The sequence below is a fragment of the Neopsephotus bourkii genome, unplaced genomic scaffold (assembly GCF_033783945.1).
Source record: "Neopsephotus bourkii isolate Nb327-2 ecotype Australia unplaced genomic scaffold, CSIRO-AGI_Nbou_v1 NB_1526, whole genome shotgun sequence".
Lineage (NCBI taxonomy): Eukaryota > Metazoa > Chordata > Aves > Psittaciformes > Psittacidae > Neopsephotus > Neopsephotus bourkii.
This window is the reverse complement of record NW_026902002.1, coordinates 237,197-262,910: the sequence shown is the minus strand read 5'-3', so window position 1 is coordinate 262,910 and position 25,714 is coordinate 237,197. Positions and strand designations below refer to the sequence as shown.

Sequence of the window (25,714 nt, the reverse complement as noted above, 5' to 3'; positions counted from 1 at the left end):
CTCTCCTGATTGGGAGGGGCTAACGGAGGGGCGGGGCAGGGGTGTGAGGTGAAGGTGACGGAGGGCGCACGGCGCGGTGCTGTGTAGCGTAATGCGGCGTTTGCAGGGTCAGCGCAGTGCTGTGCAGTACAGCGCGACGGGAAGCGGTGTGATACAGTGCAATGCAGCGTAATGCAATACAGTGCTCTGCAGGTGAGCCTCCTGCACAGTGGTTCAGGGCAACAGTGTGGTGCCTGTGAGGCAAGGCAGCGCTGGACGGTGGGTAGCAGTGTGGTAAGGGGACAGCGCACCACTGTACAGGGCAACACAAGGCGATGCAGTGCTGTGTGGCGCAATGCAGCGCCGTGCAATCTGGTTGGATGCAGTGTGGCACAATGCACTGTTGTGGAGCAATACAGTTGGGTCTATGCAGTGCTGAGGGGACTTGTGCATCAACCACATTGCTGCAAGCCTCACAGAGCTTCGGTTGCCCTGCTGCTATTAAAAGCCAGTTAGGGGCTTGGGAGCCATAATGCCCAGCTCAGCAAGGCCCCTCATTCTCTCACCTAGACCGAGCTCCTTGGTCTCTGGGAATCCTGCACCTAGAGGAGTTTTCTCCAGGCTCTGAGTCTGAAATACTACTGCTGGGAAGAAAAGTCCTGTTGCAGCCAGCCCATCCCAGTATTTGAGTCTGGAGCTGAGATTTCAGTCTTCATATGTGATGCAGCCCTTTTCTCAGCCCTCAAACTCTGTACAAAGTATCCCTAAATTTCTAGTACAGAAACTACTCAAGAAACTCTTACCACCACCAATAGGGATAACAATTGTCTGGGGTTGTGTAGTGCTTCATCTTGCAGCTCCTGCTGCATTCCAAGGCACTCAATTATAATGAGGGCCATGCAAGTAGAAGGTGGTGTGTCCTGGCTCACCTAGTAGCTCTGTGGCAGCAGGGGAGAAGCTGGTAGATGCCTGGTGCTGTCAGTTCTCTGGCTAGTTGCTCTGACTAGTTCCAAAATACAGAAAAGCACCCAAACAGGCAGAAAAGGGAGAAAAGCATCCTCACCTTTTCACAGGGAGCAAAATCTATTAAAGCAGGAGTGGCTTAAACTCTGCTTTGCTTTAATATGGGAATTTATGCAGGACATGTGTTGCATGGGCATCTGCTATGAAGAGAAATTTTTTACATTGCTGCCTGTCACCTATAGATACCATAAGCATTTTTTCCCCTTTGCAGGTAATGAGAACATTTTGGTGGGGTTTTAAGACATCTTGGCAGCTATTTGCAGCGCAGGTCTCCTTTGGACCAAGAATAATTTCACCTGGAGTCTGTATACAAATCTGTTACTCAGACAATACAAGAAAAGAGTTTTGTCTTTTAAGCCATTTCTGCTTCTCACTATTCATAGCATCTCTGTGACATAAAGATATTCAAATGTAAAGCAACACATCTACTTGTAGTGTGTTCAAAATACCACACAGCCCCTTGGTCACTGTCCCCTGACGCCCCAAGTGGGATGGAAAAAAGGTAAAGCCAGCAGGTTGAGATAAGAAGTTTAATAATTAAAATAAGGTGTAATCCTACACTAATAATGAAAAGTGAAATAACGATGGAAAGCAAAAAAGCCCAAGTGCTGCACAATACAGCTGCTCACCTCTTGTTGACCGATACCCAACCTGGCCCAAGCAGCAACCAGTCCCTTCCAGTTTATATACCGGTTTATACAGCACAGCATGATGTGCTGTGGTACGGAATACCCCTTTGGCTAGTTTGGGTCAGGTGTCTCTGCTACCTCCTGGCTTCCTGTGCCACTCTTCACTGGCAGAACATGAGAGACTGAAAAGTCCTTGATCAAGGTCAGGACTACTTAGCAATAACTCAGACATTACTGTTACCAGCACTGTTCTCAGGCTAAAGCCAAAACACAGCACTGCAACCAGCTACTGGGAAGAAAATTAACTCTATCCCAGCCGAAGCCAGGACACTTGGTAACACAATGTACCTGTCTTGATACTACTTTCATTAAAACTAGGTGTATATGGCTTTTGGTAGGCAGTTGTAAGATTGTAACCATAATTAAATGTACAGCTTGCAACAGATACACGAATACCCTTATTTACTTGCTCACAGAATTTTAAAAGTTTTCAGGTGCTTTAAGTGTGGTAACTGAGTTATGCACCTGTAGATGACCCTCTGCAAATCAGTAATTCTACAGAGGAGTTAATGTTTCCATACTGACCAGAAGACAAAGTCATAGAATCAGAGAATAGTTAGGGTTGGAAAGAACCTTAAGATCACCAAGTTCCAACCCCACTGCCATGGGAAGGGACACCTCACACTAAAACATCTCACCCAAGGCTCTGCTCAACCTGGCCTTGAACACTGCCAGGGATGCATCACAGCTACAGGCTGGGCAGAGAAGAGATTCAGAGCAGTCCTACGGAGAAGGACTTGGGGGTGCTGGTCGATGAGAAAATGGACATGAGCCAGCTTGAGTGTGCGCTTGCAGGCGAGAAAGCCAACTGTTGTTGTGAATGATCCATCCCTGGCAATGTTCAAGGCCAGCTTGGATGAAGCCTTGGGTGAGATGGGTTAGTGTGAGGTGTCCCTGCACATGGCAGGGGGGTGGGAACTTGATGATCTTGGGGTCCTTTCCAACCCTAACTATTCTATGATTCTATGATTCACAACTTCCTTTGGAAACCCATTCCAGTGCCTCATCACCCTTACAGTAAAGAACTTCTTCCTTATATCCAATCTAAACTACTCCTATTTAAGTTTGAACCCGTTACCCCTTGTCCTATCACTACAGTCCCTAGTGAAGAGTCCCTCTGCAGCATTCTTGTAGGCCCCCTTCAGATACTTGAAGGCTGCTATGAGGTCTCCACGCAGCCTTCTCTTCTCCAGGCTGAACAGCCCCAACTTTCTCATCCGATCTTCATACAGGAGGTGCTCCAGTCCCCTGATCATGCTCGTGGCCCTCCTCGGGGCTTGATGGCATTCCTTCCCTCCAGTGTATCAACCGAACCACACAGCTTGGTGCCATCGGCAAACTTGCTGAGGGCGCACTCAATCCCAATGCCCATGTCACCGACAAAGATGTTGAACAAGACCGGTCCCAACACTGATCCCTGAGGGACACCACTCGTTACTGGTCTCCAGCCAGACATTGAGCCATTGACTACAACTCTTTGTGTGAGGCCATCCAGCCAGCTCTTTATCCACCCAGTGGTCCATTCATCAAATTGATGTCTCGCCAATTTAGAGACAAGGATGTCGTGTGGGACAGTGTTGAACGCTTTGCACAAGTCCAGGTAGATGACATCAACTGCTCTAGCCCTGTCCATCAGTTCCGCAGCCCCATCATAGAAGGCCACCAAATTGGTCAGGCAGGATTTCCCTTTACTGAAGCCATGCTGGCTGTCACCAAGCACCTTGTTGATTTTCATGTGCCTTAGCATGCCTTCTGGGAGAATCTGCTCCAAGATTTTGCCAGGCACAGAGGTGAGACTGACTGCTCTGTAATTCCCTAGGTCATCCATTTTCCCCTTCTTGAAAAATGGGGGTTATATTTCCCTTTTCCCAGTCGTTAGTAACTTCACCTGTCAGTCATGATTTTTCAAATATGATGGCCAGTGGCTTAGCAACTTCATTTGCCAGCTCCTTCAGGACCCGCAGATGGATTTCATCAGGTCCCATGGGCTTGTGCACGTTCAGGTTCTTAAAATGGTCTCTAACCAGATCCTCTCCTACAGTGGGCCCAAGGTCTTCATTCTCACAGTCCCTGTGTCTGCCTTAAAGGACTTGGGTGGTGCAATCAGATCCTTTGCCAGTGAAGACTGAGGCAAAGAACCTCAGCCTCTTTAGTGTCTTGAAAATTTCAGAAGCAATGACTTTGTATGTAGAAGACAGATGTATATAATGCTGGGTACCATGGAGAATGCCCCTAAGAAACAGGTATGAATACAGAAAATCATGCACAGGGTATAACAGTATGCTACAACAGCTAGCAGGGTGAAATAATTAATGCAAATGGTAAGTTCAGTATTGTGGTTTTGTCTTCAGTACTCTTAGTATCAATAATGGTGAGTGGGTGCCTGAGAATGACTGAAAACTCCCTTGGCAAACATTCCCCTGTTAATTCTCACATGTAAAAGACCCTAGAATTTTCTGGGCTATTAAGAATATTCTAACATCTGAAAGTAATAAGGTATTCAGGATATGCCTGGATGTCACTGAATATGACAAACATTGTCGGATCTTTCACATTATCAACCACACTGTCATATACGTCACTAGAATCTTCTGTGTTTTTTGCTGGTGGCTTGATTAGTCCTTTGCTCCCAACACAATACTGCCCAGTGAGGACCCTAACCAAGTACATGTATTTTCTGCCATTTGCATCCGGTCTGGAGTAAATATCCTGAGCAGAATAACATGCATCAACAGCAAAGTAGGTCCCATTCCCAATGGTTGCAGCTGTTCGGAAAGACAACATTGGCAAATATAGTTAGTGTTCTTATTCCCTTCAGAATCTCTAAAGCTCCCCCACCCCTTCCTTTTTTTTTTTTTTTTTTTTTTAATTCTCCAGAAGGCATGAATTTCATTAAACAGCAAATTCTAGTAATAATCCTTTGTATAAAGAAGCAAATCCAAATCCAAACCCACTTGGATGTCAGCTAAGTATCAGCACCCAGGTTTTGACTGGTAGCGAATGAGAAACTAAACATGAGCCGGCTTCAGCCTGTGCGCTCGCAGCCCAGAAAGCCAACTGTATCCTGGGCTGCATCAAAAGGAGAGTGACCAGCAGGTCAAAGGAGGTGATCCTGCCCCTCTACTCTGCTCCTGTGAGACCTCACTTGGAGTATTGTGTGCAGTTCTGGTGTCCTCAGCATAAAAAGGACATGGAACTGTTGGAACAAGTCCAGAGGAGGGCCACGAGGATGATCAGGGGACTGGAGTACCTCCTGTATGAAGATAGGCTGAGAAAGTTGGGGCTGTTCAGCCTGGAGAAGAGAAGGCTGCGTGGAGACCTCATAGCAGCCTTCATGTATCTGAAGGGGGCCTACAAGAATGCTGCAGAGGGACTCTTCACTAGGGACTGTAGTGATAGGACAAGGGGTAATGGGTTAAAACTTAAACAGGAGTAGTTTAGATTGGATATAAGGAAGAAGTTCTTTACTGTAAGGGTGATGAGGCACTGGAATGGGTTTCCAAAGGAAGTTGTGAATGCTCCATAATTCAGTGTGGTGCTCAAGGCCAGGCTGGACAGAGCCTTGGGTGACATCGTTTGGTGTGAGGTTGGAACTTGGTGATCTTAAGGTTCTTTCCAATCCTAACTGTTCTATGATTCTATGATTCTATGAATGTCCTTTCCTACGGGGAGAAGGGTTCCACTTCTTTGGATCTGGTCCTTCATCTTTGAATGCTACCGAATAATAAACCTGACTATACTAGAAAAACTGGACAAAACAATCTTTGAACTAATGCAGAAGGTCTTTCTGCTAAATACTTAATAATTGTCTGTAACAACTATTAAAGGGGGATTTCTTTGTAAATTACTTCACAAATTTTGAGGGATTTCATGTGCAGGGGAGCGGGATCTTCTGATTGCTTGTGCTGAGCTTATCTTTGGAAGCAATAGGAGAATTATCTGTACCTCTACTTTGCTAAATTAGGAGAAGAGATACCAGCAGCCTGTGGTTGATATCTCAGCTGAGGATGTTGTACAGCAGTCCTTGTTCCTTTCCCTAAGCAGATCATACAATACATTTGTCAAAAGCTGCTCAGCCTTGATTTCAGAGTAGGTGAACTTCTGATGGTGGCATTAATCAACAAGGGATTAACCAAACACTTTAATTCCTCTGTCTATATAGAGCATGTTCTGGTGTTTATTATTCTGTTCTCCAGCCTTATTCTGCTTACACGTTGTGCTGATAGCACTTTAACATTGACATTCCCTAGTCATACATGTTTATGAAACTAACTGCTTTGGATAATGACTCACCATTCTTTCCAGCATACCCACGATCAAATCCATTGTAGTTGATGGTGTTCAATGAGGATGCAGCTGTCCCATGAAATAGAAACTTCTCATTGTTTTTATTTTTGTTCTTTGCACAGACAGACAGCTTTTTTATTTGGTATGTCTGCCAGAGCAAGGGATTTTGTATTCTTTCAATCTGCAAAGTTACAAAATAGAACTGTATTCATACTGGTAGAGAGCAATATTTATCATGGCAGGAAAGCATTAAAAGAAACCCAAACTTCAAGAATTACAGTAATTTTCAATATGCCTTGTTAGCATGTGGTTTGGGTTGGGGAACTGAATACCTGACCCTGCTGAAAAATAATAAACCAAAGTAGCTTACCAGAGTTTTTCAAGCTTGGTAATTTTTGGCATACACTTCTTTTCTGTAGTATACCAGGTACACAGGCAATCACGGTAGTGGTGCGTTATCATTTTTAGAAATATCCTATTGCACCACTGCCAGAGTCAATGATACAAGATGCCTTCTGTATATCCTATCTGTATATCTGTATATGATTTTCTCACTAAACGATAGCCTGCAGCAATAGCATTACATTGAATTAAAGTTTATTTTCTACGTCTCAGTTTGGAAGTCAGAATTACTTCCTTTGCCATGTAGTTTAGCAACCTGTAAGAATTACAGGTTCAACATAAGGCTTATGTAAAAGTAAGTTGGTGGAAAAAAAGATGCTGCTGGCTCCTTATGCCAACAATGTGAATGTAGCTCAGGAGGAAACTATCTATGTCAAAGTACAATCTTAAAGGCGTTATTGTAACACCTTCCATTTTCAATGGAAAATTACTTCAATGTCATTACCTGATTTTTTTCTATTATATTATTTTGTTCTATTTGTGTCTTAATGACCAAGCTCATTGAACCTCATGATGCAAGAAAATTTTTCAAACACATATTTTTACTCTTAATTTTATCATATTTTCTCCTATTTATCACTGCTCCTGATTCTGAATAATTTCATCTTCCCCCTGGCAATTAAACCTCTGTGCACTGTGCTGCAGACTTTTCAACAAGCAGGATCAGATCTTGATAATTTGGATAAAATCAGGTCCAGCTGAAAGCCCCTGGAACTGACAGGGAAGAAGTAGTAAACTAGTAAAAAGATTTGTGGCCAGTCTACAATGATTTTGTATTTTTGTTTGTATTCTATTTTTCATATTGGCTTATGCTTCCATTTCAATACAGAAATTCCTAATTGGAAATACCACATTAACTACTGAGTACAACATTAGATGAACACAGAGTCAGCCTGAAGACTGATGGTCAAGGGTTTTGCACTATTAGAAGACAGAAATGGCAAGGCAACTCTTAGGAAATTTGATTTTATTTATATCCACCCTGTACAGTGCTGGAGAGGATGACATATGAAAGGTGTGTTAGGTTTCAGATACTTTATAAACAAATATTTAGAAAGTATATTAACGTTTTCAGCCTAAGAATTCACTTTTTTCCCTCCCCATAGTATTTCACCTTCTCTATGACACAGCTGCCACAGCCCTTCTTAAATCTGGATTGAACTTTCAGGTATTCCTCAGAAAATGGCTTGAGATTCACCACTTTGACCTGTTTGTTTTCCATGTCTTCCCAGTGTGAAGGGAGTGTTATTGGCTGCTTATCTGCAAAACAGACATTGCATTATCATCATAGATATCTAGCTCAGTTTTGTAGGCACATCTTTTACAAACCAATTGCATGTAGAGAGGGCTGAGAGGACAATACCTTACACAATGCTTTATCCCAAGAATACTCTCCGTCTTCAATAGATCCCTGGCTCTGTAATGCACTGCTAAGACTTTACATTTTCTGTTGTCTAATTACCCCCATGCCGCTATCTAAGTAAAACAAGTTTGAAAACACAAAGGAATTTCATGTATTCTCCATACTCCACTTCTTTTGTGAGACTTAAGCATAGAATCTATGTTCAGCTTGCCATTTGTACAGATCATATTTAACATAGGTGTTCTGACTGCAGTCATATCTGCCACTAATTATTATTATGCTGGCTATGCCATGCAGGGGGAAAGGAAAAAAATAAAAAAAAAAGAGAAAAAGAAAAAAGCTATGACTGGATTATTTCTTTGTAACACCTGAGTTTGCATTCATCAGAATTGTCATTCAATGATCACTATTAAAGGAAAGTTACAAAGCTATAATTTACCTTCATTCTTTGACACACGTTGAATGTTTATGGTTTTTCCTTGGTCATCATTAGCCTGCAGAGTATTCATATCAACCTTGTAGTTCTTCCCATTAATCTTGACTGTAAGATGTGGCTTTTTAGCTATTTTGGCATCCTCCAGCTGCATATTTGTAATTTTATCAAAAGCAACAAAGCTGTCATTGCTTCCTGGATACCTCCATTCTACCAGGTTATAAACAAGTTCTGCCTTGGATCGTTCTTCTTCAGTATCCTTAAGGTTTTGGATTATTTTTTGAACTTCCATAGAAACCCAACAGACGTCCTTGGTAATACCAGAGATTTTAATGCAAGGCGGGAAAACTTTATTTTCAAACTGAATGGTAACATGCTTTCTACTCTGGAGATCCTTCAAAGTGTCAATCTGCCTCTGATCAAAATGTTCAATTAGCTCATCTGAAATAATGTTTTCAAAATGATCTTTTAAAATTAAATCCTTTAACCAAGACTCAGTTTTATCCACATTTGTTTGGCTTTCTCCACAGATTTGGAATGTGGCTAAATCAATTTTCTTCTCCAAATCCACAATCTTTTTCTTCCCATTTGGTTGTTTTTTAACCTGGAAAAATGCTGTGAAGAAATACATGTTTATTATTACTTTTAAGTAAAAGATCTTTAGTTCCATGTGCCCATGCACACAGAAAATCCACCTACTTACACTTAAGCAGAGACATACATGAATTTATTGTAGATGAATTCGAATCCTCTCTTTTCTTCATACTTTTGTAAAAGTCTTTGAGCATATTTGTTTGGAAGATTACTATTTTAATTTTTTGCAAATGCTGTACTGATCTTTTGTTTGCAAATTCCACTATAGCATCCAACATGTCGTCAGCTACCTTTGCTGGACTCTGTCCTGCTTGACCTAAACAAAAATAAAAAGCATGTATCAGTGAACAGTACTTAAAGCAAGATAGCACCCAGAAAACAGAGACCATGTCCCCAGCTCATACAGACTGGTGTCCCTCTCTTCTCCAACTCCATTATGCTTTCTGGCCAAAGCCCCATGCTTAACTGCAGCTTTACACCTAAGACTGGAGCTCAAGGAGCTGACACCCTACACAGAGCCAGGAGCCCCTTCTGGGATTCACCTTCATTTACTTTGAGACTCCAACAAGAACTTCAGCCTGCGCTTCCCCCTGATATTTTTAATTCCACGCACCACTAACTCTATCCCCATCTTTAAACTGGGTACCAAAGTAAAACCAAATCAAAGCTAGCAGAGGCACAAGCCTGCATTGTATTTCAACATACAAACAGGAACACCCAGCTCAAAATAACTGCTTTCATTCCCCTACAACAAACCTGAAGTGCAACCTACAGCTTATCCTGAAAAGCTGGGGGGAGCCCTGCCAATTTCAGCCAATGCATCCCTTGGACAGCCATCGTGACACCAGCATGCAGATGGCATTGGCAGTCCAAGGGACCTGGACTGACCCACACACTGATGCACACACCAGCTCCTACCCTAACCAGGCACGTTGAGCTAGGACCAGCTCATAATTTCTTTTTCCCAAGTCAATGGGACCCTTGGTCTGAGAAGGATACCTTGCTTTCTGCAAGTCCCAATCCCCAAGCTAACCAGAAGCTTAAACTAAATAAGCTAGCCTGCCTCCAAGCCCTCCACTGGAGCAGGTAGCCTGAAACAAGATCTGTAAAGGTAAAAACCACGGGTATTCTGTACCCAGCCCACAGTTTCCATAGTCAGTTTTGGTCTCAGGACAATTTCATCTTTCTTCACCTAAAAACCCCAACCCCAGACATTACATGTGGCTGAAAGCCCAAAGCAAGGTCTATGGGAAGTTTGAAGGAAGTTGCAGGGTTGCCAGCTGAGATACAGTGTCTGTTTTGGGGCAGAATGTCTTTTACAGAGCAATACCTTTTCTTTAGAGGTTTTTGTTCCACTGATGTTGACTGTAATATTTAATACTTTTAAAAAAAAAGCATTTTTGAAGTGTGCAGGTGGTGTGTGAACTGACTACAATGAACTTTCGCAGATCACAGCTTACAGAGTTTCTTGTACAAGTGTACTTACTGTTGCCCATATCAGAGGTATTAATTCTGCCCCAGTTTTCTGAACTACCCCCATCACAGCTTTCATCGCTTTCCTAAGAAAATGCAAACCTGTTCCAATTGCTGGGAAGGCGACAGATCTGTACATCCTTAGCTCGCACTCGTTAAGCACTTTGGAGACCTGACTGTTCACGTTCCTGTTGTGAATCAAGTGGATGATTTTACTGCATAGCAGTTTTCCACCTTGTGTAGTAATAAAGCCACTTTGAAACTGCCCAGCTGGAAAAGAGAAGATAGAGAAGGACACATAACATTTTCAGAGTGGCTATTTCTCCTGATAGGACAGCTGGTTATATTGATGATAGAAGCAGAAACAGTAGAAAGAAATCCACTGTGAGCTTTATTATTCTGATTTCAGTTGATTCCAGTTTTCTCTGTTAATATTTTGATTGCAGAACTTCTTTCAGAAAGTAATACAAGTAATTGTGTTTTTATAATTTCCCAAAATCTCTGCTATAAGGTTTTTGCCTGTTAAGTACAACTTAGGAATTTATATTTAATTTAAATAAAGCTCACTTTTATTTGAAAACATGCAAATAGAATGTGCACAATACATTTATGTGAGAAATCCTTTCTTTTATGTCACTTCCTCCTTGAAAGCTCAAACCCTTATTCTGCAGAATAGCTGAACAGTTAAAACACCACCATTAAGGTATCTCAGAAGTTTGGTATGGAATCTTTCAAAAGATTCTTGTGGTTTTCAGAGCACTCAGGTTTGATTGCAAACACCTCAAAAGGGAGTCACACTGTGAGGATAAATGGACTGATGAACCATACCACTTCACTGGTCATGAAGGTTAACAACTGATTGTGTGATGCTCTGCATGTGCTGAGGTCAGGCTGATAAACAGGGAGAGCCTGCACAGCCAAAGGCTGGGAAAAATATCCAGGACACTCCATCTTGAAAGTTAACTCCTGGATTCAGAGCAGGAACATTTTGTTTATGCAACCAGAATGTGTTCCTTTCTGCACTCATAGAAGCCAACCACAGTGAGTTGGGATGTTACTGCTCTGCTGGTATGCAGAATGCAGACCACAGAAGAAATCATGATCAGGGGGATAAGCAAGGTTACACGCTTTCAGTAAGAAATAATTATGTATTTGTGAATTCATACAGATTTGCTATCAGCTTTTAAAGGCCAGTCCTGCGCTTGCTTACACCAGAATACAGCCTTCCACCACTTTGTTCAGTTTCAAAACTTGAGTTCTCGTGCAGCTGACACCAGGCTTTTAAAGATTTCTAAAAGCGAAAGCTATTTACATACCATACTGAGCACATTCTGCTTCTACCTGGGAACCAGCAGCAGCCATTATTGCACTGAAGACCCCTTAAATTATATGAGAAAAGCATACACATTCATTAAGTCAACATAGCCATTTCTACTCAAAACTCTACCCAACTTCTACTCTACAAATATCCCGAATTCTCACATGGTAAGATCCCACAAAGTGCAAAACCTTGTCCACTCCCCTAATTCCGCTCCTTGACACACAACACAGCTGCAAAGAGAACACTGATTTCATTATTGATTAGAAATCATTAGGAACAACTCCTATTTCATTGTTTCACCAGTCAGTAGTAAGCCCCTTACCAAACTCACCGATTGCTTTAAATTATACCACCTGATGTCTTCCATGCTTACAATTCACAATGTCACCGAAGAATCTCTGCTTACAGGTCACTCAACCAGGACTTTGGCTCACAGTGACAGGAACAATTTGTCAGGATCATATTTGGTGTGAATATTTCCTTTTATTTAAGCATTTTTGTTTTTATACAAGAAAAATCTGGTCAAATGACTTCTGTCTGAATAGTCTGGAAACTAAATGGAATATTCAGGTCACATACAAAACCCATTTAATATCTATCTCCTAACTAATCGCAAGTCTCTCTCATCTGAAAAATACTTCATGGAAGTTTCACATATGGACAATTCTTCCCCCTACCCCCTTCTAAAAAGTAGCCCCAAATTATCACTAAAGAACTACATATTCAGTACAATACCTGACGTGGCATCAAATGTTGGATTTGATATGTTTACAATAACCTCTGTATCCTCCTCGGTAATATCTCCAGTAGTTACTTGGAGTGTAATGGAACCAATCTGCATTTCATGAACTCCCAGTGTGTCAGCTGAAACAGGCCTAATAATACCTACAAAGGAAAGAAAAATACCTTAACACACTTATCCTCTAGTTTGGGGTATTATTCTCTTCCACTGATAGAAACATCAACTTTTAATTTTAAGGAATGTGCTCTAGGTCACTTTGATGGACATAGAGAGTCCCTGCCTTTCTCTTTACTCCATTTCTGAAAGCAGGAAGGCACAGTGTTCTTCCCATTTAAATACTGTGAAAGTGAAACTATTTCTATTCTTGTAAATTCAGGCAGAATAAATTCAGAAAGGGACTCTTGGGGTTATCTGATCTGACTAGCTCTGTAACCAGGTTTCCCCAAATTAACTCTTACAAGAAATGAAGTATGCAGCTGAAATATTTGCAGTAATGGAGATCCCATCACACCAATTTTGTAACCTATTTCATATCTACCCTTACAGACATAAAATTGTTCTTTAGCTCTAGTCTAAATTTATCTAGTTAATGTTTTACCTGCACATTCTTAACTTAATCTCACTCATACTCAAAGCAAGTGAGAAGAAAGAGCTATATATAAGGCTCTGCCACTGATGCAGTTCACTCATATGTTTTTGCTATTGTGTCACACGACCACCAAATAATATATGGAATGAAAATTCTCCATATCTCTGTATAGGAGATGTGCAGAAATACATGTTATTTATGGCTAGTTTGGGAAAGTGATAGCAAGTTCTTATACCCTTTGAGTAGAACAAAGTAATGGCTCTCCTACCAGGACATCCTCTTCCACGTGGTAAGACAGGCCTCACTAACATGAGCATGCCCTCAACAAAAGAAATTCCTCTATGATTTTTACAAATGGAGTTTAAGAATGCCAGTCCACTAGGAGGAAAAAATAAAAGCTCTGTGTCTGAATGACATTTTATCTGTTTCCTGATATGCATAAAGCCTCTTTACAGTATTTACATTCTCCTGTGTCCCACCTCCTACTTGCTAGCCACTACACAACTTACTTGACCATGATGCTGCAGCACTGCAACTTTCAGCTACTCTACGTTGCAGTTCCATGTTAAAAGCCTGAGGAAAATAAAAAAGAAAGGTACCAAACATACGAATATTCAGTATGTAACTCTGAGATACTGTCATTAACATTAAGAGTCATGTAGCCCTTGCTGAGCCATCTGACATGCTTTACAGTCATGTTTAGGTATCATTAATAACAGTGGAAGACTCAGTGTGAACACTGTGATAATAGGTACCGCCTTTGTGTTGACAGACCTCCTCTGTCAAAAGATGAGTGCGCATCTACAGGTGTTTGCAATGCCAGTAGTAAGGCCAATTTTGTCTGCAGCTTATGCTTGCTGAGAGTTTATATTCCAGAGATACTGGAGAGACAGCCCATTGCAACTGATCAACTGCTAAATTATTCCCCTTAGAAAGCACTATAATTAAAATATTGTAAGGCATAACTAGAACAGTATGTGACATAGATGGCTTTCTCCTGAGACCTACCTGAATATTATCCACATCTTTCGGATTCAAGACAAAATGAACTTCCTGGAGACTCCTCTGACTGTGACTACTACTGAACTTGAATACTACATCAAACATTAATTTAGAAACAATGCTTTTAGGAAATCTGAATCCTCCAGTCCCAATAGCTGGGAAAGTGATTGATTTCATTCCCAGTTCTTCAGTTTTCTTCAAGCAGGAGGTGATTATATCTTCTAGCGTCTGTAAAAACACAGCGGGGGGGGGTTTATCTTCTTTTTTTTTTTTTTTTAAAGAAGGCATCATTTATAATTACTTCCATAGAGACTATGCTGGTGTGAGAAAAAGCTCTCAGTACATCAAAGAGTCTTTAAGGTCACTCAACAGAAGCAAATGGAGTTGAGCCATCTAAGTTATTTTAAATCCTGAAACTTCAGGATAGGATCTCAAATAAATCTGTCTTCAAAATTACTATTTTTTTTTTAATAATTAAAATGTACCTCCACAGTCTGTCCTCTCCCTTGATTCCACATGGGAATTATGGCATGTAGCACAGTCTTGCAGGCCAGAGAACAACCACTAGTGCAGAGCACACTTCCTTTATCAGCAACCTCTCTTTGTTTTTCATTGTCAAACTCTGCTTGGAGTCCTGGTCCTGCCTTTTTCAGCAAGGCTTTGCAAAGAGGCCCCACACCAAACTTCAAATCTGTGCCAACACTGTTAACAATAACATCCGTCTGCAACAGAATTACAACAAAAATATCTGTAGTCAGACTTCAAGTAAAATTATGCATCAAGCACTATCAAAGCCATGAGCAGCATGAAAACCAAGACGGCAATGAAAAACTAATTGGATAAATTTCAGCACAGCTTTGCATGCTGAGCATTCCTGGACTCGTAGTAACCCTGCATTAGGCAGCATAAGACCCACTGGGAGTACCAACACCACAGGTACCTACATGTGAGCCAGGCAGGCAGGCAGATCTGTCAAGCCCTCAGGGGAGGTAAGGCTGTGACTATCTTGTCCTGAGCAGATACTAAATGTCTGGGCATGTGAAATAAACCCAACCTCTGCAGCCTGCCTCATCCCGTCTCCCCAGGCCAGGCCTTTCCTACATTTCCCTGTGAAGAACTGCAGAAGTATCGCTCCTTCTCTAGCATCATCATATGATGCAAAATACACATGTTGCATAAGGTATGAATAATGTAGTAAGTTTAATGTCCCTTTCCACCTTTTCACTGGAAGTGTGATTATCTACACCTTATGAGAAAACCAGCACCTCATGCACTAAAACAAAGTGGAGAGAGGTTGTTGTGCTCTCATGAAGTAAAATGGGCAAAGCCTCAAATCTGGTATTTGCTTCGTTTTTGTCCACTGAAGATGTTTTAATTACCAAAGATTTTAATAATTAATATTTTAATGTGCATCATACTGAGGGTTTTTTTACATCTAGTGTTGCTTTTTTATTGGTATAGGCTTTTGCAGGCACCAAAATGACAAAAAAGAGCAACTAATATTGAAACACGGGACAGTAATAATTTAGGGAGATTTTAAACTCCCAAAGTATAAAGTTAGGGGCTGTTGAAAAAGAGAGATTTATCAAGATGCACTTTGCATCACTGAAGGGAAAAAACACAAGAGAAAAAAAGCTACATCAGAGGTGTAAGTTGCGTCTTGATGGTCTAGATTAGTAGCGGTTACAGTCTCTGTTAGCAGAAAGTATGAAAAAAGAAAATAGGGGTATAGGATATTAAAATCAGGTCTAGAGTTTGACACAACAATCTAAGTATGCCCTCTTCTATGGGATCATTTTTCTAGCACTCAGTAACTTCTTCATAAACTCTGTCTTTAACCCATCCAAAGAGAAAGGAACTAAAAAAAAAATAAGCTCCATCCCCACTGTTATCATGACTCACAGCAGCAGCCCAGACAGGTGCTGGTTTCCCATAATATCCAACCTAGGTAGGTACAGATCATACATACACTTTCAGAATGTCTTTTATTATTTCTGCTGTAGAGAAAAGCTAAAAAAAGACAACCCTGCTTTACATGTTGACCTTAGACCTGAAGCATAAATAAAATCTAGGTGGGAACAAAACATAGCTAAATTCACAATTGCCAACTAGAAACAGCTGCAGTGACAGATCCCAACCTGAAATCCATCAGTTTTGCAAGCTTGCATCCTTGTTCAGCTGGCATATGACTGCTGTTTCCTTATATAGCAACTGCCTTGTAAAACAATGTATTTGTAATATAATATAATGTAAAACAGTACCTTCTGTCCTTCCTTTTCTATTGAAATTTAAAGACCTTCATAGAATCATAGAATTAACTAGGTTGGAAAAGACTTTTACGATCATCAAGTCCAACCTTTACCCCAGGACTTCCAAGTCCACCACTAAACCATATCACTGAGGACCCCATTTACATGGTTTGTGAACACTTTCAGGGATGGTGATTCCACCACTGCCCTGGGCAGCCTGTTCCAATGCCTGAGCACCCTCTCTGTGAGGAATTTTTTCCTAATATCCAACCTAAACCTTCCCTGGCACATCTTGAGGCCTTTACCTCTTGTCCTATCACTTGTTACTTGGACAAAGAGACAGATCCCCACCTCACTGCAACCTCCTTTCAGGGAGTTGTAGAGAGCAGTAAGGTCTCCCCTGCACCTTCTCCAGTCTAAACGACCCCAGTTCCCTCAGCCATTCCTCACAAGACTTGTGCTCCAGACCCTTCACCTAATTTGTTTCTCTTCTCCAGACCTGCTGCAGCATCTCAATGTCTCTTTTGTAGTGAGGGGCCCAGAAGTGAACACAGTATTTGAGGTGCAGCCTCACCAGAGCTGAGTACAGGGGGATTGTGACTTCCCTGCTCCTTCACATCAAGTTAGAGGGGAAGCAAAAAATGAAACACTTACCGTGGCTTCCTGAACATTTTTCTCCTCAACTTGGATGCAAAGACCTTCATTTGTTGTAACCATCTGCAGATGATCTCCAACCACCAGAAGATCCCCTTTTTCCTCCTCCTTTTGGCTTTCTCTCAAGTTAAGTTTTCCCGAGCTTGAAGTCTGCAGTATCGGGGAGGATAATTCAGCTGCAAACACTTTTTTAACTGCCTCACTCAGAGCCTGAACAGCTCCTTCTGTATCATCCACAAGATGAATCTCCTTCAAGCTGATATCCCCCTTGGCTTCTTTCAAGGTCTCCTTGATGGAGGCTACAATCGAATACGTACACAGTTCCAGTGGGAAGCCAAAAATCCCTCCACTTATAGTGGGCAGAGCTATAGAACGATGATGAAACGTTTCAGCCAGTTGTAGACTTCTCTTCACTGTCTGTCTCAACAAGCACACACACTGTTCTGCTTCATCCTTCCTCCACCTGGGCCCAACAGCATGAATTATGTTCTTGCAGGGGAGTTTCCCTGCACCCGTGATAACCACACACCCAGGCTGCAAGCTCCCGCTCTTCTTCACCAGCTCATCACACTCCTCCTGTATCTCTGGACCAGCGGCTTCTAACAGCGCCCAAGCAACACCACCCTTGTGTTTTAGGTCTTCATTAGAGGCATTTACCACAACATCAACAGGATGAGTGCACAAGTCATCTTTATAAACTGCTACTACAACTCCATCTGGCAGCATTTTCTTAAAGTAGAGCTTGCTTTCCTGTGTGTCACCAACTTTTCCACCCATCTTTTCTTGTTGGTGCTGTTCTTCTTCTTCCAGCCTAATCAAACAGCCGAATTTCTGCTTTGCCTCAAAAACACATGACTCTTTCCTCTCAATGAAGAGCTCTTTGGCTCCTGGCTTATCAATTTGCACAGTTTTCAAGTAAAGGGATGAGAGGATTTTTTCAAAAGTGGTGACTGCATTTTGTACATCTGCTCTTGGACCACTCACAGAAATACAGGGTGTCTTGGTGTCAAAATGTATTGTCATGCCTTTCTTCTTCAGTTTAAGATAAACATTGGATTTTTCCTGCTCTACAAACTGCACTACCACCACTGACTTAGCCGGGATTACTTTTTCCATATGTGTGTTTCTGTCTATAAAATCAGTCAGTTTCTGATAAACTTCTGCTACATCCTTAGAAAATCCAGCAATAATCACTTTATTCTCTTTTCCAGGTTCATCAATGACTACGGTTTCCTGGGAAGAACACAAGGAGGCGAGAAGACTCTTCCACTGCTCCTTTTTAATGACCTCACAGTCCTCCACACTGATGCACTTATATTCTAAGCCTGTCTTTATTTGCTTTTCTGCTTCTGAAAGATCTTTGGGAGCATCTCCAAATAGCATAACTGTATCAGCCCCAAGCTCATAAAAGCTATTAATTTTTCTACTAGTGAATAATGTCTCTGACACTTTTTTATTATCTGCACGCTGTAGATAGTACAAAACATGGGGATCAATGGTAACTGATGTACATGACATATTCAATACCTTTTCCAGTAAGTCAGCTTTGACCTTTGATACTTCTGCAGGTAATCCACGCAACTGAACAGTCTTTTGTGTGTCGTCATAAAAAATCTTTAAGCATGGATATTCTTTGTGAATATTTTCTTCTAGCCCAGCGTTGTGCAGAACAGCATACTGCCCTGGGATCACCGACACAGAAATTTCTATGCTTTGTTTTTCCCTTTCACTTTGCTTCGCGGCTTTTTCCATGCATTCCCTCACTTCTTTCTCTGCACTGTCCACTGCTGCTCTGTTGCCTGCAATCACCACCGTCTCCTCAGAAATCTCAGTTATGATCAAAGCAACATTTTTCACCAATCTGTTTTTCAAGCCTTTCCAACCTGCTGAATTTACTTTACATTTTATGGCGACGTAACGTGCCATGATACGTGAGAACTCAGTAGAAGCATCTTGCTTCCATGTCTTGATCAAGTTAATCATTGGCTTTTTCTGCTCTGAGAGGGATGATGATGGGCACAACATAATTTCTGGATGTGCACAGTCTGTCTGGGGCCATTTTAGCTCACAATGGCAAATTGCCATTTCCTGGTTTATGTCTTGCATCAGTTTGGCTTGTCTTTGTAAAAACTGCCAGACATACGGATCTAGCGGCATCCCAATGGGGTCTGGCATCTTGACAGTTGGTCTTTCTTCTCCGTAGAGAGCTGTTCCCAAGGAGTGGTAATATGGGTGCACAGAAATTGGTGTCTGTTCCAGGAAATGCTGCTTTTCCAAGACCGCATTTACATCTAAAAGTTAGCGCACATACATACAAACACACATATATCATTAACTTCAAATCAAGCAAATGATTCTGAATAGAATTACACTGAATAATGATTTCAATTCTTTTTATTTGAAAGAGCTACTCTTATGTCTTTCTGATTTCCAAATGACTCTGTAGGGAACAAGATAAGAGGCTTGGCTCCAACCAGCTTGGTAAATATGCTTGTGCCTGTACTTACCTGTACAGTTACAACTTGCTCTCATTTGCTAAGGAAACCCCACCCCACAGCAGGGCCATACCAACATACTGTTATGGAACATTCCTTACTCTCAACTTAAAATAAAATCCTTCGTGGCACAGAATTTTTGCTTCCCTTTTTTTTTCTTTTTTTTTTTTTTTGACATTTTGGTGGGCATGGACAAAGGAAATGAATGATAATGTTGGCGGGGATGTGAAACTACATGACAATGATCCAAGTTACCTATTAACTTGATGTGCAAAATATTCATAAGCAAATTCTAAGAGTCAGAAGAAAAACAGTCCCCTGGCAGGTATCTTTAATTAAAGGAATTTACTAAGCCAGGGGTCTCCTAACCCAGAGATATTTACCCGAGGTTACACTGGCATAAAAATGGGGTAGTGATTCAACAAAAGGCATAGTAACAAGATTGCTCTTCAGCTCAGCTCTTCCCTGATACTGAAGATATTTCACCTTAATTAGTTTCTGAAAACTACCTGTGAAAACTGCAATCATTGACAGATCCTGCTTCCTCTACCTGTAAGCATAATTAATGTTGTATTGCCTGTGTAAATGGGGAAAACACAAGAGTGAGAACAACCCATGCACAAAATGAGTATTGTGCGGACTTGGGTAACATAAAAACCAGATTGATTCTGAAAGCCTAGACATGCAGCATTATTTGTAAATCCAGAGCACTTCCCAGGAACAGGACAGTGTACACTGTGGCGACAGCAACACAAGTTTCTCCTAATGCCCAAATTTGCACTCGTTTTCTTTCAGGTCCTCTCCCTGAGAGCAATTTGGTCAGGCTGAGGAGAGTGTTACCTTTGTGATCACAGAAAGTAATGATGGCCAAGCTCTCCTCGGGGAAGAACTGGACGTCTGACACGGTCCCCCCACCATTCCGCGCACTCTCGAAGTAGACAGTGATGTAGTCTGTGGAAACACTGGCTGGTATGTTTTCAGCCTTGATGCTGCGGGTCAGTTCAAGAAGCCTGGCAGTCATCTGGAATTCTTTCACCCTCCTGTTTTGTGAACATTTTTTGACAAGTTCTTCAGTATCTGTAAACAAGAACAGCACAAACTGACTGTGCTTTCCCGAGTCATTAGCAGCCCCAGCTACCACTTCTGGCCAGAGAAATGAGCTGAATCTGTTTTTCCTCGTTTGCAGCAAAGCCGTCTTTGGTGCCAAGTCACTCTGTGGAGAAGAACAGGGGAAATGCACACAGCCAGGTGACTCTCAGCTGTTCACTACCACTGTGCTTCTGTCCCCCTCTTACTCATCTCTTGTATCAGCTAAGCGCTTCTCACTGTTCCACCATCTCCTCAGATGGAGACTTTATATACTTCAGTAATTTGCAGAAATCATCTCCACCCTCAGTGTGCTTCTAATTCTGCTCCACCTAACTCAAAACAAGAGACACACAATGAAACATTCCTATTCAATTTCAATTAGTGAAGATACCACAACTTTTTTAGTGCAACACTTGGATCACAGGCACTTTCATGGAGGTCTATATAAAGACTTACATCTTTCTTCAGAAACTACAGCCCAGGGTACTTGTTTAAAACTGTCTGAATCTCTAACAGGAGAGGAATCAAGCTGTGTGTCCTAATTTAGGCTGGGAGAGGGTTAATTTTCTTCCCAGTAGCTGGTGCAGTGCTGTGTTTCAGCTTTAGTCTGAGAACAACGCTGATATCACATGGATGTTTTATCTGTTCCTCAGTAGCATTTACCCTGGTCAAGGACTTTTCAGTCTCTCATGCTCTGCCAGTGAGGAGGGGCACAAGAAGCTGGGAGGGAGCAGAGACACCTGACCCAAACTAGCCAAAGGGGTATTCCATACCACAGCACATCGTGTTCAGCATATAAACGGGGTGAATTACCCAGAAGGGGTTGGGGGGAAATGAGGAGTGCGAGCGAGTGGCTGTACGGTGCTGAGTTACCAGCTGGGCTTAAACGAGGACACTCTGAAAGCCATTACTCACACATACACATGGAAATGAACAATGGTGCTTATCCTGGCTTACCGATGCTTTTTGGAAAAGTAGCTACAGCAACATTTATTTCAGGTATCACTTCCATGGTGAAGTCATCATCTGCTGCCAGGCCACTGATGCTCTCCAACAGCAGACGTAAGCATTCTGGACTGCGTTCCTGTATGTTTTCAAAGACCACCGAAGGCGAGGTCTCCCTGGGCTTCTCTGCGATGTTCGCTGCAGAGCCAGCTTCCTCCTGGAGTTCACCACTTGCAACAAAGCTTTCTGCTTTCTGCAAGGCTTCTGCATCATCTTCAACTGAAAGAAATAAGCCACATGACATATTGGTACACATTTCCTGCAATAAGCAGACTTTGCTCACCCCTTCTCTCCTAGTATTTGATTAGTTAGAGATCACCTAGCTAATCAAATACTGCAGGATACCTGGGACATTTTGGGATCCAAACCAGCCCGGATGCAAAATTCTGCAGGCAGCTTCTTCAGTGGCACAAAATTAGCCATGAGTTAAACAAGTCCAAGGTCACTGGCATGTCTCCAGGTCCAAGACAAATAAAATAACATAAAATCCATTGAGATAATTGACCAAGGCAGCTCAGGCATTGCTAAGGTTAGTGAGTGGCCCTTCAGCCTCTGCATCTGTTTCTTAGCCCAGGTCTAATAAAGCCTGAATGTAGCTTGGGACATTCGCAGGCACCACAGGCCAGCAGTAGCTCTGCATAATTCAGTGCAAAGCCTCCTGATGACCACCGTGCCTTGCCATCAGTGCAGCGTTACAGCCATGAAGAACCCACATGCACAGAAGGCTGGCAGGGATGCAACAAAATTTTTCAGATAGACAATATAACAGAGGTGCCCCCCCAGCACTCCGGAAGTACAGCGGCTGCCAGAGAAAGGCAATTCTCCAGCCTTGCGGACACGTGAGGGTGGAGGCAGGAAAGAACCTCTGAATGGGAACATCCTCCTCTGCATGCCTGAGCAAACTGAAAGTGTCATGTGGTGACACAACTGTCCAACAGGCCACAGCAAGCAGCAATCAGGGTGGTGAGGGACCAAAGGGCACCACAGGGAGCTCAAGATGGCTCAAGACTCACAAAGAAAGGCAGCTCCTCACCCCAGTGAGCACAGCCAGGAACATAAGCCCCTCTCACTTTGGTAACCAGCACATCCCTGCAGCATGGTGGGGAGATGAGCATCACATGGAGCCCTGGCGCTCACAACCCTCAGTGTGAACCTTTAGGGCCACCATCTCCTGCTGTGGCACAGAACACTGAACTGAGGGAAGAGGAGCTCAGTGGACCAGTTGCACCCCTGACCAGGGATGGGGGGAGAACAAGGTCTCTCCTTGTTTTTGCTCAGAACACCCCAAAATCCCTAAATCCTGGGGTAGTGCCCAACAGGCTGCCTGTGGGGGGCAGCCCCAAGGATGGAGACAGGGAAGCCTCGAGCAGGTGGCAGCACAAAAAGGCTGGCTCTGCCTGCTCACTGGGTGTACAAGTTTTCCCAAGGCACAACAACTGATTTCAAATCCCTAACATTTACAGACCACAGCTGCCTTTGAAGGCCCAGCAGCGTAAGCCAGACAAGAGGAAAACAAGAGAAATAATCACAGAAGCAACAGCTCTGCAAGGTGCCAGTTACTCATTTCTAGATTGCCAACAGGAATCATCGACTCCACTATGCATAATGAAGAAAGTACAAAACAGCCAAACCTGAAAACTAGGCTGACCCAACAAAGAGACCAAGAGCAGTACCTGTAGATTTTCAGGGTCCTCTCTAGTATAATTAAAAACCAGTAGGTGTCAACTTTGAATACCTGAATTTGAGAGGAGGAAAACCATCCAAACCAGCACCAAACAAAACTTCATAGAGAAAGGAAAAGATAGGGTGGTAATTAGTGAAGAACTTCCTGATTAATAGGTCTGTCTTGGGGCTGAATGCTTACTCTTTACAGATGTGGGTATATTTGGGTGTGCAGTACTGCTTTCTAGATTGCTTTCTGAATCATAAGGCTTAGCATAGCACTGCAGAAAGCAGACCTAACTGAAGTCACTGAAGTAAGGGGAGATGCACCTCTTGCCTTTAGACTCTTGCAGTTAGACTCTTTTAACTGCAGGGAGGAAAATTACACCAGGCCTGGGCTTCAGACCTTCAATGTACATGTTTCTATGCAGATCTTAGAGCAGTTGTGCAGGATAAGGGAACTAAATCCATCTCTGGAGATGTCCCTCTGGTTAAAAAGGCTCTTTTAGAAGCAAAAATCAGGCTTGTGGTCTAGGCCTGGCAAAGTGAACTCCACCCTTGGTGATCCAGTCTACAGTGTCCCTGGCCAGACATCTTGCCCTGTATCACCTGAGCCAGGCTGCCAAACGCGGAAACTTTCAGCACAGCTCCCCACGGAACTGGAGCTGTGTGTGGAGAAAAGCACCAACATTTTTGCTTTAGGAAGAACCAGCACAAGGGTGATAATAACAACATTTTACCTTGCCGTTGAAGGTTACTCGTGGCATCCAGAGCCTAAAATAAAACAAGACATCAGTGACTGACTTGACACTCACACCACTACTGCAAAGCTCTGGCGAGGATTGCAATTTTTATTCACCTTTTTGGGACTTAATTTTTCTTCAAACGCCTCCTCTTCAGCAGCTAGTGCTGTGTCAGGCTCTGTGACAACCAACTTCACTCTCCCTTTTTCTCCCAAATACAGCTCATGAGACTGTCTCTCAAGAACGCGTTGCTTCACTAAGTAAAAGCAAAAAACTCCAGTGATAACCTGAATGGAAATATGACTTGAAATTATGCAGCAGTTTTCCACGATTACATTAGGACGCACGTGCCATCCCACACACACAAAACAGAAGAGCTTTAATCTCATGACGCTAATAAAGAACACGCAAAGCTTCCCTCCTGAAGCAGTACAGGAGAGGATGTCCCTTCTGCAAAAAGCCCACCAGAGATGCAAAGCTCAGCTGCACTACAGATCCCTGGTGGGCAGCCCTGAACGGAAGCTGCAGCACAAGTGCCCCGGTACTGGCCCCCATGCCTTGCACACCCTCGCCCTGCCAGTGTCAAAAGGGCTTTGGGCTGTCTGTCCTGAGCTTACCTGCTGGGCGAGTCAGCAACCAGGAAGCATGATAAGGCAAAGGGGGAAAAAAGTGTATAAATATGTTAATGCGCATGCATGTACATGCATGTACACACACACATTTCACACAGCCGCAGCTAAATGCTTTCCACCTTGCTGGAAGTTTTGATAAATACATGCAAGTTATACGTAATTTTTAATATATACCTGCACTATAATAAAGTTATACCCACATAAACTTCATTATTCCAAGTGCAATCTAGAGAACACTGTCAAAATTAATACATACATGTGTATATATATACACAGGGATATATTTATTAACTTGTAGCCTGGAGCTATTCAAAATGCAATCTAGAGGCTAGTACTACCAAATTTAAGCAAGTACATGTAAGCAAATACGTATTACATATTCTACATTGTATATTACGGGATGTGTATGAGACATTATATACTGTAGATTGACATACCACCAGACAGTACGTATCACTTCACATGCAATAATTAAGTCACTACATATATATAAATTTAACTTGCAGAAAGTTACGACTCGTGAGTTACAACGCAGCTCACGCTCGCTCCGTCCGCAGCCCAAGCACCAGCCCGTTTCTCGGGAGAAGGCAGAAGGAGCCCCGGCCATCCCGGCCCCGGCCGGACCCCTCGCACCGGCCCCCGCCCCGCCGCTCACCTTCGGGGTGCAAGAAGCAGACGAGGAGGTGCCCGGTCGCGGTCCCGGCCCGCAGCTCGCACTCGCCGCCGCCCGAGCGCTTCTGGCTCTGGAAGTAACGGAGCAGCGTCCTCCTCAGGGCGCGGGGCGGCTCGGCGGAGCCCCAGTCGCCGCGCACCAGCAGCGGGAATCCGCCCGGCCGCTGCCCCGCCATGGCCGCCCGGCTCCTGTCTGTGCCCGCTACCTTTCGGTTTCGCTTCCTGGCAAGGGCTGGCGGGCTCGGGCGCGGCCGCTTCCGCCAGGCAGCGGCTGCCGGCGGGCCCCGGGACGCCGCGGAGCGGGGCGAGGAGCGGGCTCTGCCCCTGGACGGGGCTCCCGCCCGTCCCGGCTTCTCCGCTGTCGTCTGCCGCGACACACCTGCCCCAGGCCGCCTCCCCGCACCGCCAGGCACAGCTTGGCCCTGCGCCCTTACGTTCTGTTCCCCGACAGAAGTTCCTAAACCACCCAAAGCCGCCCCGGGCACCCCCCTCACGCTACGAAAATGCCCTCCCTCTGCTCGTGCTGGGAGCTAGCAGCCAACAAGGTCATCCCTTTGTTCTGCCTCCCGCTTTGCCTTTCGGTTATGGTAAACTTATTTGGGGAAGCAGCATCCTC

At 43.3% G+C, this 25,714-nt stretch overlaps 1 protein-coding gene across 4 annotated transcripts; it reads right to left on the bottom strand.

Moving 5' to 3' along the window:
• Positions 1–4,106: 4,106 nt before the first annotated feature.
• LOC133221286 (protein mono-ADP-ribosyltransferase PARP14-like) lies at positions 4,107–25,496 on the bottom strand. Of its 4 annotated transcripts, none has more exons than XM_061370022.1 (17): positions 25,082–25,496; positions 23,911–24,050; positions 23,792–23,825; positions 21,342–21,602; positions 20,136–20,372; positions 16,801–19,091; positions 14,383–14,619; positions 13,904–14,125; positions 13,405–13,468; positions 12,300–12,449; positions 11,560–11,622; positions 10,346–10,513; positions 8,880–9,086; positions 8,183–8,791; positions 7,495–7,640; positions 5,985–6,159; positions 4,107–4,456 (listed from the first exon to the last, which is right to left on the bottom strand). In XM_061370022.1, the coding sequence occupies exons 1-17, from the start codon at positions 25,272–25,274 to the stop codon at positions 4,167–4,169; spliced, it is 5,487 nt and encodes a 1,828-aa protein (XP_061226006.1). In that variant the 5' UTR covers positions 25,275–25,496; the 3' UTR covers positions 4,107–4,166. The 4 variants fall into 4 exon arrangements, with proteins under 4 accessions (XP_061226006.1, XP_061226007.1, XP_061226010.1 ...); XM_061370023.1 differs by having other exon boundaries at positions 8,898–9,086; XM_061370025.1 differs by lacking the exons at positions 4,107–4,456; positions 5,985–6,159 and adding an exon at positions 6,180–7,094.
• Positions 25,497–25,714: the final 218 nt, after the last annotated feature.

Excerpts from the sequence above, each read along its gene's own strand:
- LOC133221286 (XM_061370022.1), bottom strand. The coding sequence starts at position 25,274 with ATGGCGGGGCAGCGGCCGGGCGGATTCCCGCTGCTGGTGCGCGGCGAC. Across the intron at positions 20,373-21,341 it reads TACTTTTCCAAAAAGCATCG|ATACTGAAGAACTTGTCAAA; the intron begins GTAAGCCAGGAT and ends TCTTGTTTACAG. Across the intron at positions 9,087-10,345 it reads CTTCCCAGCAATTGGAACAG|GTCAAGCAGGACAGAGTCCA; the intron begins GTTTGCATTTTC and ends ATTTTTGTTTAG.